This window comes from Exophiala bonariae (genome assembly GCF_035927105.1).
Source record: "Exophiala bonariae strain CCFEE 5792 chromosome Unknown scaffold_1, whole genome shotgun sequence".
NCBI lineage: Eukaryota > Fungi > Ascomycota > Eurotiomycetes > Chaetothyriales > Herpotrichiellaceae > Exophiala > Exophiala bonariae.
Window position 1 is genome coordinate 614,425 of NW_027042476.1, and position 11,386 is coordinate 625,810.

The window sequence follows — 11,386 nt, forward strand, 5'->3', positions numbered from 1 at the left end:
CGTTGAATATCTTTTTACAGCTGGCGAGCTCCTGGGAGGTATTGCACATCGCATGTCTGAGACCGCCATGTTTGAAAATGCTTCACAGTCGGACTGATCACTTAACGGCACAAATTTGCCGTCAAATATTGCTTTACAGCTGATGGGGCCCCGGGACTTCCTGGAAGGCTCATATCTTAGACCGCCATGTCTGAGAAGAATCTCAATCAAGCTGATTTTAACGGCGTATATTTACCGTCAAACAATGGTTTGTGGCTGGCGGATTCCAGGGAGCTATTGTATAGATGCCACACAGTAATGGGATCACCTCACCACCAGGAGATTTATCGTACTTGATTCACCTTGAAGCTGTGCCTATTGTGGTAACGACAAGGATATAGCTATCATGGATATCGACAGTTACCTTATATTGATACTCGTGATAGATTTCTCCTGGCGTTGGAGACATTTCAAGTGTTTCGAATTTTCCGATATGCTAATAAGTTGATACAATATTCAACATGGTTCAGAGTACAACAGCATCGCAATCTGGTACTGACGCCCGCCTGAGGTACATCAATACCCCTACTGTAGATCGTTGGATATTCCCCCAATAGTTACCGACTTGATGACCGTGTACTCTTCGATGCCATACTTGCTTCCCTCGCGCCCAAAGCCAGATTCTTTCACTCCGCCGAACGGACTTGCAGCATCGCTGATGAGACCAGTATTGACACCGACCATTCCGACCTCCAAGGCTTCGGCAATCCGATAGATGCGCCCTACGTCTCGAGAGAAAAAATATCCTGCGAGGCCAACTTCGGCGGCATTCGCAGCCTCGACGACTTCCTTCTCGGTGTCGAATGCGAAGATCCCAGCAACAGGGCCGAATGTTTCTTCTGTCGCGATAGCCATGTCTGCCGTGACATCGCGGAGCACCGTTGGGGCGTAGAAGTTCGAACCCAGGTCGGGCAGGCGCTGGCCTCCAACCAGCAGTTTAGCGCCCTTCTTTGTGGCGTCCTGGACGTGCTGCTCCACCTTCGTGACAGCCCGATCGTGAATCACCGGACCATGAGTCACACCATCGTCAAAACCATAGCCCACTTTGAAATCTTTGACTTTCTCGGCGAATTTGGTCACGAATTCGTCATAGATCCCTCGTTGGACGTAAATGCGATTTGCACACACACAAGTCTGACCCGAGGAGCGGAATTTGCATGCAATGGCGCCTGCTACCGCAGCGTCAAGGTCCGGCGCATCATCGAAGACAATGAACGGGGCATTGCCCCCTAGTTCGAACGAGAGCTTCTTGATCGTACCACTGGCTTGTTTCATCAACAATTTTCCTACATTGGTGGAGCCAGTAAAGGAGACTTTCTTGATGCGTGAATCCGTAGTTAAGATTTCGCCCACCTCGGCCGTGTTCTTCAGTGCCGTAACGATGTTGACAACGCCGTTGGGAATTCCAGCGCGACGGGCAAGCTCTGCCAGTGCATTCGCTGTGAAGGGTGTCTCGCCCGGAGATTTGGCCACAACAGTGCAGCCAGCTGCTAAAGCGGGACCAATTTTGCGAGTGATCATAGCAGCAGGGAAGTTCCAGGGCGTGATTAATCCAGCTACACCGACTGGCTGTCTCCAGGTCATTATGCGATTTCCCGGAACGGTTGCGGCAATGGTGTCACCATATATGCGAGGAGCCTATAGATCAGTCTTAGTAAATTCGCCGAGATGGTCTATGGTGTAGATTGTAAACAAACTTCTTCGCTGAACCAAAGAAAGAAATTCGCTGCATACGCCACTTCGCCACGGGCATCGGCGATAGGTTTGCCATTTTCCATACACACAAGAGTTGCTTTGCTTCATGTTAGCAAGGGTTTTTGACATGAAACCTGGAGAAAGTCCAACAATTGAAAGATCTATCATGATGCTGACAATATGACACCGGAGATGAGAGAGCTCTTACCTAGGTCTTCCGCGTTCGCAAGCATGAGATCGTACCATTTCCGGAGCATCACAGCTCTTTCGCGAGCAGTCGTCTTACGGAAAGTCTTGAATGCTTCGGTAGCGGCGGCAATGGCCTTGTCGGTGTCATCTTTGTTGAACTCGGGAGCTGAGCCGATCTTTTTTCCAGTGGCGGGGTCGTGTACGTCGAAAGTCTCAGAGGAGGCCGCGGAGACGAACTCTCCGTTGACAAAAGCCTTCTCAATGAAGAGGGACGGATCCTTGAGCTTGGGGACTGTGTGAACCATGGCGACTGATTGAATGCGATATGTTACGTGAGCGCGAGACCTGGTGATGGAAGATGGAAATCGAAGTGCAGAGGAAGAAAGGGTGCGATATATGTATGATGTAGTGGCAGTAGCCATGTTAGTTAATAGTTGTGAAAGGTGCGATTGGAGCAACAGCCAGCATCCGGGGATAGATTAATTGGAGGGACCAGGGACCAAGACAATTTTCGTGGGATCTCGGGCTACAACATTATCGTGAATGGATGGAGGGGGAAAGACAGAGGCACAGAATAAGGATTTAGCCCTGATGTTGAAAATGTCGTGTTCGGAGTACCGTGCTCAGAGGAGGAAGCTCCAAAGCATCGATCAAATATTGGAGAAGTCCGGAATCTGACGTCAAAACGGGAAGCTGTCAAGAGCAGGGATCTTAAACCCGGGGATAGAGGGATGAGAAATGACAAAATGAGGATTTGGTGGCAATCGATATCAGTGGGGGAGCCGGGATCTTCTGTGTGGCACTCTTGAAGAAACAAAGCAATTCAAACCGGTGTCGATACAGATGCGCATGCAGCTTCGGTTCTCTTCAATCGCACTGGCTCCCGAACTTCCGATTATTTGAATTCGCAAATGATGGCCGAATACACGGAAACAGAATGAGGTTGGAGGCGGCATATAAGCGAGCCTGGCGATATAACCGTTGTGGTTCCCGGGCCGGGTGTCCGGCTAACGTGTGCTCCTCCACATAACCACCCACGCGTGTTCGAGGCGTCAAACATTGGCCGCACCGAAGCCATGGCGGATTCAGGTGACTCAAACAATAATACTAATCAAACATCACGCCGGCTGAGGAGCAAGGCACAGGAGAAGGCCATCACCCAAGGCAAACTCGTCGAGACCACCAACTCATTGACTTGTGTGGAATTCTTCGATAAGTTTGCACTTGAATTACCCTTGACACCCCAAGTCAAAAATACTGGCAATGCCTTGATCGTGGACAGAGCATTCGAGGATGCTTCTACAATTTCCAAGCATGTCCATGAGAAATGTCTTGATCTCATTGAACAGACCAGTGCCCATGACTACCGAAACTCGGAAACCGGGTGGTCGCGTTCCAAAAAGAAAAAGGAAATGAAATTGCCCGATATGAAGTACATCATCTTTAAAGACGAGCGTTCCGAAGATGTCGCTGGCTTTGTTTCCTTCATGGTCACCTACGAAGACGGCTTTGAGGTCATCTATGTCTATGAAATCCACCTAGCTGCCGAATGGCAAGCCCAAGGACTGGGTAAAAGTCTCATGCTTGCCATGGAAGCCATCAGCAAGAATGTTGGCGTGGAGAAGGTCATGCTCACGGTCTTCAAATCCAACCATCGCGCCGTGGATTGGTATCGCAAGCTGGGTTATGTTGAGGATGAGTTCTCTCCACAAGCTCGCAAGCTGAGGAATGGCACTGTGAAGGAATCCACATATATCATTCTCTCCAAGGCGCTGAAGAAATAAACCCGTGCCCGGAATATTTCAACCAGAGAAAAGCCACGTCAACTAACCTGCATGACCTCTTCTTCCAGGCGGATGCCAGTACCAATTAGCCAGCTGTCACAAACGACCCCAAATCATGGCCGATATCATACCGAAGTCTTTTAATCTACGATCCGAGATCCTAATCCCTCGACTATGGCCAGTGGATTCTTGAGATCTCGTTGCTGATCGCAGAATCACATCACTTCTGCTGTTACTACGCAGCTCACTCCAACCTCATGTTCAAATGCTATGGTGCCTCGACCTACGGGCGTATTTGATCCCATCGCCTAGTTCTAACTCTTCCTCTTCCTTCTCTGCTCTTATTCCTCTCCTCTCATTTCACTATACTCCTACAGAAACCACAGATCTTGCCCTACCAATAACTCATAATCAACAATGACCTCCAAATCTTCAGCCGTAGAGCCTGATGCCATGAAAGAACCCCACAAGTCTGATCCTCAAGGTTCGGGGCTTGCTCGCTACTCAAAGGAAGAGGTTGAGTGAGTCAGATGATCAAGTTTTTATGAGAGGATGCTAACCTATGAAGGGATGCCTTGCGCGGCAGAAAGCGTGGTCCGAAGCCCGGGGCGACAGCTGGCGTCAAACGAAAGGCCAGCGATGAATATTCCAATGATCCAAGCGCCGTGAAAACACGAAAAAGAAAGGCCGGCATGAGTGACATCGAGCGTCAAATTGAGCTCGCCAAGAGCAGAGATTATATGGCAGTCCGACGAAGGAAGGCAAAGATCGTGGCCTCTCCGCAATATCAGAAGTTGTCGGCAGAGGAAAAGGAGGCTAAGTTGAAGGATGCGACGACTGAGTTGATGTCACAAAGGTATGCTGTATTGTAGCCATCGCTGTGGCCATGCGTACTAAAGCACGACCTAGATTCAGAGATGAAACATCAGTCGCGGCAGTGGCACTGGGCTTTCTCGAACCTGACAAGCGTCAAGCTATCATAGCTGCTGCTGCTACTACGACCAGAGGTGTACAGATCGAGAAGTGCCTTCAAGCAGGTATAGATGGCTTGAAAGCGCTTTTACAACCGGATCAGGGAACCCGAGAATCAACCGACTTGGAAGGCCGACCCCAATGAAGCTTTATATTTGACGAACACTCTTCCCCTTCATCTCGGGCCGTTCCAGCTCCCACTCGTCGCGCATTACGGCGAAAAGTGTATCACCAACCAGAATGGCCAATCCTAAGCTCCATACCAGAGTGATGGCATAGAAGAAATTGGCATTACCAGATCCGGCATAGATCCATAAATGGTGGAATGCTGGGCCAAGAAGGGTGGAATACAGCAATACCGAAGCGGAAATGAAGGTATATCTGGTCACTATCATTGAAGTCAGCTGCTGGGAGCTATTGGGAAGATCGCGAGGGCACTTACATGGGAGAACGTGCTGGTACAAGGGAAGAAGACCGAGATACAGGGAAATATCCGCAATGCTGGGGTATGGCTTGAAGACGGCGAACAAACCAACAAGGCTGGTGATGACAAAAAGCGGCTGGGTCTGAAGTCGAAAGGTCATGGCTCCAACATATCCCACCAGCTGTAGCCAGAAAACTCCAATGAAAAAGTCTCGGAAGGAGTCGAAGATCTCAATAAAGAAATACCACCAAAGCCCGATGTTTGGCGTGAGGTCTGTCACCGTGATTTGTGCTCCGTAGCACGAGGAAAGAAAGTCCCAGAATCCGGAGGTGAGGGTTGGTGTGATTCCAAGTAATGCTCCCGAGAGGCCGAAATGGGTGGCAACAAGTGCGACGATCCCGGACGAGGACTGAGGGCTGCTCTTGTGTACCATCAGTAGTACCGGTGGGATGAGTAGCGCCGGATACATTGATAGATAGCTACCCACAGCGATGCCAAACATGGCTCGAATGCCATTGCCCGACTGGGCACTGAGAACAGCTTGAATGATGGCCGTATTGGTGAAAATCGAAGTGCTCTTTCCCAAGCAAGACAAGATCGTCAACGGGTTGAACAAGTATGCAGCCGCTATAAGCGAACCATTCAGTTTCTTGAAACGTGGCGTCGGAATGCTGAGTTTCTCGGCGATCGTGTGCAGAGCGAGTCCATTGGCGATGTCGAGAGCAGTGAAAACCAAAGCGGCAGGCAGAATGTCAAAAATGACCAGCAATAATGGGGCCTGATGGAAGACCCCGCCGTCGTAAGGTGACAGGCCATGCCGGTAGAGGAAGAGACCTTCCTGCAACCGCTTGAAGCTGGAGATGGGTGTCGAAATCTCCACCTGTGCTGTGAGGAAGTCGGATAGGGTAGGGAAGGCAATGAAAGCAGAGAGACGCAGTACGATGGCTCCCACGTACACCAAGATGGTATTCCGATCCACCGACACTGCCATTATGCTTTGCTGCTCACTATAATAACTTCTTGTTGTACATTGTTGGATGAATGATGAACGATCGATGGCCCCTAATTTGGCAATCTATCAAACGTGGCTTGTATGTAAGTCTTGGCATCATAAGGCAACGGTCACGTGGAGATTTTGGCTTTGGAGGCTCGCGCTGCTTTTGACCGACTTTCCTCAGCTTCATCCTCCGAGGCTCAAATCTCCACCTCTGCTCGCGACTCATCCTCTAGGCCGAAGATGTGTCCAGGTGTTATGACTTTCCTGGTATTATTAAGTCTAGCTACACCAAAAGCTCTCCTTATCTATTCTGCAGGACTTTACCCCTGAGGACCATTGATCGTGCTCAATAAAAGTGCTATGTTGAGGTTGCATTATGGCAGACACGGCAAAGACCGCTTGTCAACGCTGCCGTGACCAAAAGGTAGGTCATCTTAACGCGGTGCAGCACAAAGCTCTATATCATATATTCAAGTCCAAGAGTTCTAAGTCTAGGACAGCTCCGATGCTCCCGTGAACTACCTGAATGTTCACGATGTGGGAGGTTCGGCGTGGGCGCGTCGTGCGTCTACCCACCACCACCAGACCGCAAGGCCCTCGCTAAACAGCGAAATCCACCAAAAAAGAGGTCTACAGTACGTACATCCACCAGACGAAGAACTAATATATCACCATCCGAGACCTTGGACCCGAATTGCCCGGCAGGATCCCCGACCAAAACGCTCAACATCTCTCCATTCCACAATGTCCAGAAGCAGGAGTCAATCATTCAACTGCCTCCCGCCGTCCAGGAGCTTCTTCAAGAAACCTACTTCAAGTGCCAATTCCACGCATCGTTGTTGTTCCATCGTCCTACCTTCCAAACTCATCTTATGGCTGGGCTCGTCCCCCAGCACACCTTACTGGCTTTGTACGCTAGTGCCTTCATGTGAGCACTTCCTTACTTACCTCATCGTTTCATCGTTTTGAGATACTCTAGTTTTATACACCCAGAATCTTCCATTTTCACAAAAAATGTGGATCTGATTCATCCACTGGGTGATCTGAAGATTCTTGGTCACAAATATGCCATCTCGGCTGGCCAGCAAGTTCTGCACGAGATCGATCGACCCATCTATGAGAGTGTCAGGACATGCGAGATGCTTTCGCTTTATTGGTTCTCTCGAGGTGACTTGCACAGACATGTGATGTTCTTGAGTACGCCGTTTCCACTCTGTGTAAGTTGACCAACTTATCATGTGATAGGTATAGCTTACAAGGCTTCCGCTTTGATCGGGTTGAATACCGAGAACGCCGATTCTTGCTTTGATGGCACCGAATCGCCATATATTACTCTGCCGCGATCGTTGAAATCCGAGATGGCCCGCCGCTGCTTTTGGGCCATCTGGTATACTCAATGCATCAGTTCCGACCATTCTCTGGCCGACGTATCTTTCAGTCCAAAGATACTTGATCTCAGCTTACCGGTGAGTGAGGCTGCGTACCTGGTAAGGGACTATGAGCAAGTCGGAAACCTCGCGACAATAGCGAAAATAGCTGGCTCAGACGTGCCACACATATTGCGAGACTCTATTTTAGCTGAACTCATGGTGGCAATGCATTTCTGGTATTACCCTTCTACTCATACTGAGACAAAGCTTACTATCGGCTAGGGCCAAGGTACGTATGCTACTTGACTCACGACTGGCGACCGCCATGTCAGCATGGATACCCAAGCTCTACGAGTTGGATGCACAATTGACTTCATGGTACTCGAGCATCCCGGATAGCTTCGCATACACGAAAAGAAACCTCTTTGAGCAGCGGGTGCAAGGGCCACCATCTCTGTTCCCCTTTCTTCACACGGTCTATCATCAGTGTCGTCTCGTTCTCCATTCGTCCTTGGTCCCTCAATTTAGTGGACTCCATCTTGACAAATCCGTACTTCCTGACTTCATACATGTCGGAGCACAACGAGCGATTCGGAGTGCGCAGGACCTTTCAATTATGGGTGCTGATCTGGTTGCACTCAATTGGGATCCTGCTCAATTGCCCGCTTTCTTCGGGTACGCCATGTACAGTGCAGCTTCAATCCATATTGCAATGCTGGGTTCCGCCGATGAAGGGATTAAGAAATCCACGAAGACAGCTCTCAAAACAAGCCTGAGATGGCTGAGGGCTTTGAAAGTTCACTGGTCAAATCTCGATAAATTGGTAAGCGACTGACCTGAAGCCCTCCCTAATGCTAAGTCGTATGTCTTCTAGTGGATACGAATCAATGTATTGTACGAAGTTCAGATAGTTCGGCTCCGCGGACCGTCGACGACGATGGGGACTACATCAACTCCAGGACAATCAAATCTAAAAGAACTCGACCAGTTGGCTGGTGAGGTTCGCGACGCCAGCCAACTGGCTGAACCACTGGCCGATTCGGTATTATCATATTCACTACAACAACTGAGACCTTCACCCGCCTTTACTTCTGAAGCCATGCGAGAATTAGAGGCAAAGTTGGACTTTGAACTGATGGAGCTTTTCATTGAGGAAGCCTCGCCGAGCGATCCCCAACCTCTGTTGAGCAGTAGTAATGACATAATGCAAAGCTTTGGCATGGCATCCACCTCAGCTGTTCCGGAACTCGACGGGGCATTAAGATTCGATCAGCCGAATCTTATGGGGGACTGGATATCAGGACCTGGGTTTTCAGGCGACCTGCAGCAACCCTGGGATTGGTGGGGTGTGGGGATGGATCTGCTTGAGCCGATCTTGCCTTATGACAATCTTCTAGGATTCGGGTAGCTCAAGAGACAAGGAACAGTTCAGTGCTGGACAGAGACCTGCCCTCTTGAGGAAGAACCCATTTTCTCTCGTCGAGATCAAGACCAGGTAAACACCCTCGTACTTGCTAATTATTCCACCGATATCCCTTCGTGTCGGATTAAGCTCAAAATGCGGGGCCCCTCATGCGCACTCCAAACTCGGTACGTACGAAGAAGCATTCGTACAGAAGGCTCGAAACAACCTTCGAGGCCGTCGAGTGCACCAGCAGAATTCGTCCCGATCTTCTTCAACTCCTTGATCGGCCCGATCAATTAAAGTTTTGTTAACCTTTCGTACAAGGTTTGCATCATTCAGCGTCGAACATCGCCAGGTCTTAAGGACTATCGGACACAGAACAGCGTCCTAAACGCCGAAAGGGTTGTTCTGAGATCTACTCAATGAAGATACGACCAGCAGAGATCAAGCTACATAAGACTGGGCACTTTTCGACTACTTCTGCACCACCTCAATTGCATATCAGGCCAAACCCCAAGCGCCCAAGGAACAAGACACATATTGCCATTTCACGAAGTAGCCATGGCAGACGCTGCTAACGCTCACAAAATGATCATCGAGCGAGATGTCGCCATTCCAATGGGCGACGGTAATATCTTGCGAGGTGATATTTTCCGACCTATCAATTCCAACAACAACCCCTGCCCCGTTCTAGTGACTTACGGACCATATGGCAAGGGTGTTCCGTGGCGCGATGGCTACAAGATCCAATGGAAACACATGACAACAGCCCATCCGGATTTCCTCCCTGGATCGTCGCGGGAATACATGGTCTGGGAAGTACCTGACCCGGAGATCTGGACCGCCTGGGGATATGCCTGTCTGCGTGTGGATTCACGTGGATGTGGCCGTTCTCCTGGATTTTTAGACATATACTCTCCTCAAGAATCTCGCGACTACTACGACTGTATTGAGTGGGTGGCGAAGCTGCCGTGGTGTTCAGGCAACGTCGGCACCAGTGGAATTTCGTACTTTGCGACGTCCCAATGGTTGGTTGCTGGATTGAAGCCGCCGTCACTGAAGGCTATGATCCCTTGGGAGGGTTCGGCGGACTGGTACCGCGATGTTTGCCATCATGGTGGGATTCACAGTAATGCATTTAAGGCCAATTGGTACGAGCGTCAGGTTCTGTCTATACAAAACGGGAATCCCAGGACCATGGATGATCCTTGGCTAGGTGAGAGAGCGAGTGGACCAGCTACTTTGAGTGAAGCTCAATTGTTGGCAAATCAGAACTCTCCTCTCGAAAATGAATTCAACCGACCTCTAGATGGTGCATGGTATAGGGACAGGTCGGCGAAGTGGGATCAGGTGGAGGTGCCGTTTCTCAGCTGTGCAAACTGGGCAGGTCATGGGCTGCATCCTCGAGGAAATTTCGAGGCCTTCGTGAATGCGAAGAGCAAACAGAAATGGCTGAGTGGTCACCCTGGTAAACACGAGGAATGGTACTATCTTGATGAGGGAATGGCATTGCAACGGCAATTCCTTGATTATTTTTTGATGGGAAAGGACAACGGTTGGAATCAGATACCGCCTGTTATCATGAGAGAGAGGAGACCTTTCAACACAAAATTCGAAACTGTCAGGTACGAAACTACATGGCCATTACCAAAGACCAAGTGGATAAAGATATACTTTAACGCTGAGCAACAAGATAAACCCGCGTTCAGCTGGGATCCGGTTCTCAACGAGGCGACCATCAGCTTCAATGCGCTGAAAGGGTCCGTGACGTTTTACTCGGCCCCGCTGGAGCAAGAAATCGAGATCACAGGACCCATGGCGGCAAAGCTTTTCGCCGCATCGTCCACAACAGACATGGATTTGTTTGTCACTCTACAGGCATTCTCACCCGATGGCAGGGAAGTCGATTTCGTGGGTACAGTCGATCCCCATACACCGCTCTCGCAAGGCTGGCTTAGAGCATCGCACCGCAAGCTCGACCCGGAGAAATCCCTCCCCTACCGACCGTACCTGGCACATGACGAGCAGCAGCCTCTAACGCCAGGTCAAACCTACGAGCTTGACGTGGAAGTCCTACCCACTCACATCATCCTCCCTAAGGGATATCGCCTGGCGCTTCAAATTGGAGGAAAGGATTTTGAGCGCCCTGACCCTGAGCCCTCAGGCGTGGTGCCCGAGCTGGCATGGCGCTCACGCGGCAGCGGTCCCTTCTTGCATACCAACGAGCTCGATCGTCCAAAGGATATTTTCGGTGGCAAGACGACGATCGCGACTGGTGGACAGACCGGGTCATACCTGTTGCTGCCTATCATCGAGAAGTGAAATGCGCCTTTTGAGATGCCTGAGTACCTGAGCAGGGAGCTTGTGCATATCGATAGTGTCGATAGCTAAGTATTTAGCACGAAAGTCTTTATTATACTCCGCAGTGCCCTAGTAGGTAGGTCTGAATTTGTATGAGAAATGAGTCACTTAGGTAGTAATCCTAGGTCGGTACCTACCTAAGGTAGTTAA

The 11,386-nt window shown here is 50.0% G+C and overlaps 6 protein-coding genes across 6 annotated transcripts; 4 read left to right on the forward strand and 2 right to left on the reverse strand.

Moving 5' to 3' along the window:
• Window positions 1-564: 564 nt before the first annotated feature.
• On the reverse strand, window positions 565-2,228 carry LTR84_000219 (uncharacterized protein; the record flags this gene model as incomplete). The annotated part of the gene is made up of 3 exons (XM_064843850.1): window positions 565-1,677; window positions 1,737-1,831; window positions 1,943-2,228. The coding sequence occupies 3 exons, from the start codon at window positions 2,226-2,228 to the stop codon at window positions 565-567; spliced, it is 1,494 nt and encodes a 497-aa protein (XP_064711710.1).
• A 771-nt stretch (window positions 2,229-2,999) lies between these two features.
• Window positions 3,000-3,707, forward strand: LTR84_000220 (uncharacterized protein; the record flags this gene model as incomplete). Its single annotated transcript, XM_064843851.1, has 1 exon — window positions 3,000-3,707. The coding sequence occupies one exon, from the start codon at window positions 3,000-3,002 to the stop codon at window positions 3,705-3,707; it is 708 nt and encodes a 235-aa protein (XP_064711711.1).
• Window positions 3,708-4,124: 417 nt separating this feature from the next.
• On the forward strand, window positions 4,125-4,824 carry LTR84_000221 (uncharacterized protein; the record flags this gene model as incomplete). The annotated part of the gene is made up of 3 exons (XM_064843852.1): window positions 4,125-4,228; window positions 4,276-4,563; window positions 4,617-4,824. The coding sequence occupies 3 exons, from the start codon at window positions 4,125-4,127 to the stop codon at window positions 4,822-4,824; spliced, it is 600 nt and encodes a 199-aa protein (XP_064711712.1).
• Window positions 4,825-4,828: 4 nt separating this feature from the next.
• Window positions 4,829-6,094, reverse strand: LTR84_000222 (uncharacterized protein; the record flags this gene model as incomplete). Its single annotated transcript, XM_064843853.1, has 1 exon — window positions 4,829-6,094. One exon carries the CDS (start codon window positions 6,092-6,094, stop codon window positions 4,829-4,831), a length of 1,266 nt encoding a protein of 421 aa, XP_064711713.1.
• Window positions 6,095-8,086: 1,992 nt separating this feature from the next.
• LTR84_000223 (uncharacterized protein) lies at window positions 8,087-8,878 on the forward strand (the record flags this gene model as incomplete). Its single annotated transcript, XM_064843854.1, has 2 exons — window positions 8,087-8,293; window positions 8,345-8,878. 2 exons carry the CDS (start codon window positions 8,087-8,089, stop codon window positions 8,876-8,878), a joined length of 741 nt encoding a protein of 246 aa, XP_064711714.1.
• Window positions 8,879-9,436: 558 nt separating this feature from the next.
• Window positions 9,437-11,197, forward strand: LTR84_000224 (uncharacterized protein; the record flags this gene model as incomplete). Its single annotated transcript, XM_064843855.1, has 1 exon — window positions 9,437-11,197. One exon carries the CDS (start codon window positions 9,437-9,439, stop codon window positions 11,195-11,197), a length of 1,761 nt encoding a protein of 586 aa, XP_064711715.1.
• Between the last annotated feature and the right edge of the window lie 189 nt (window positions 11,198-11,386).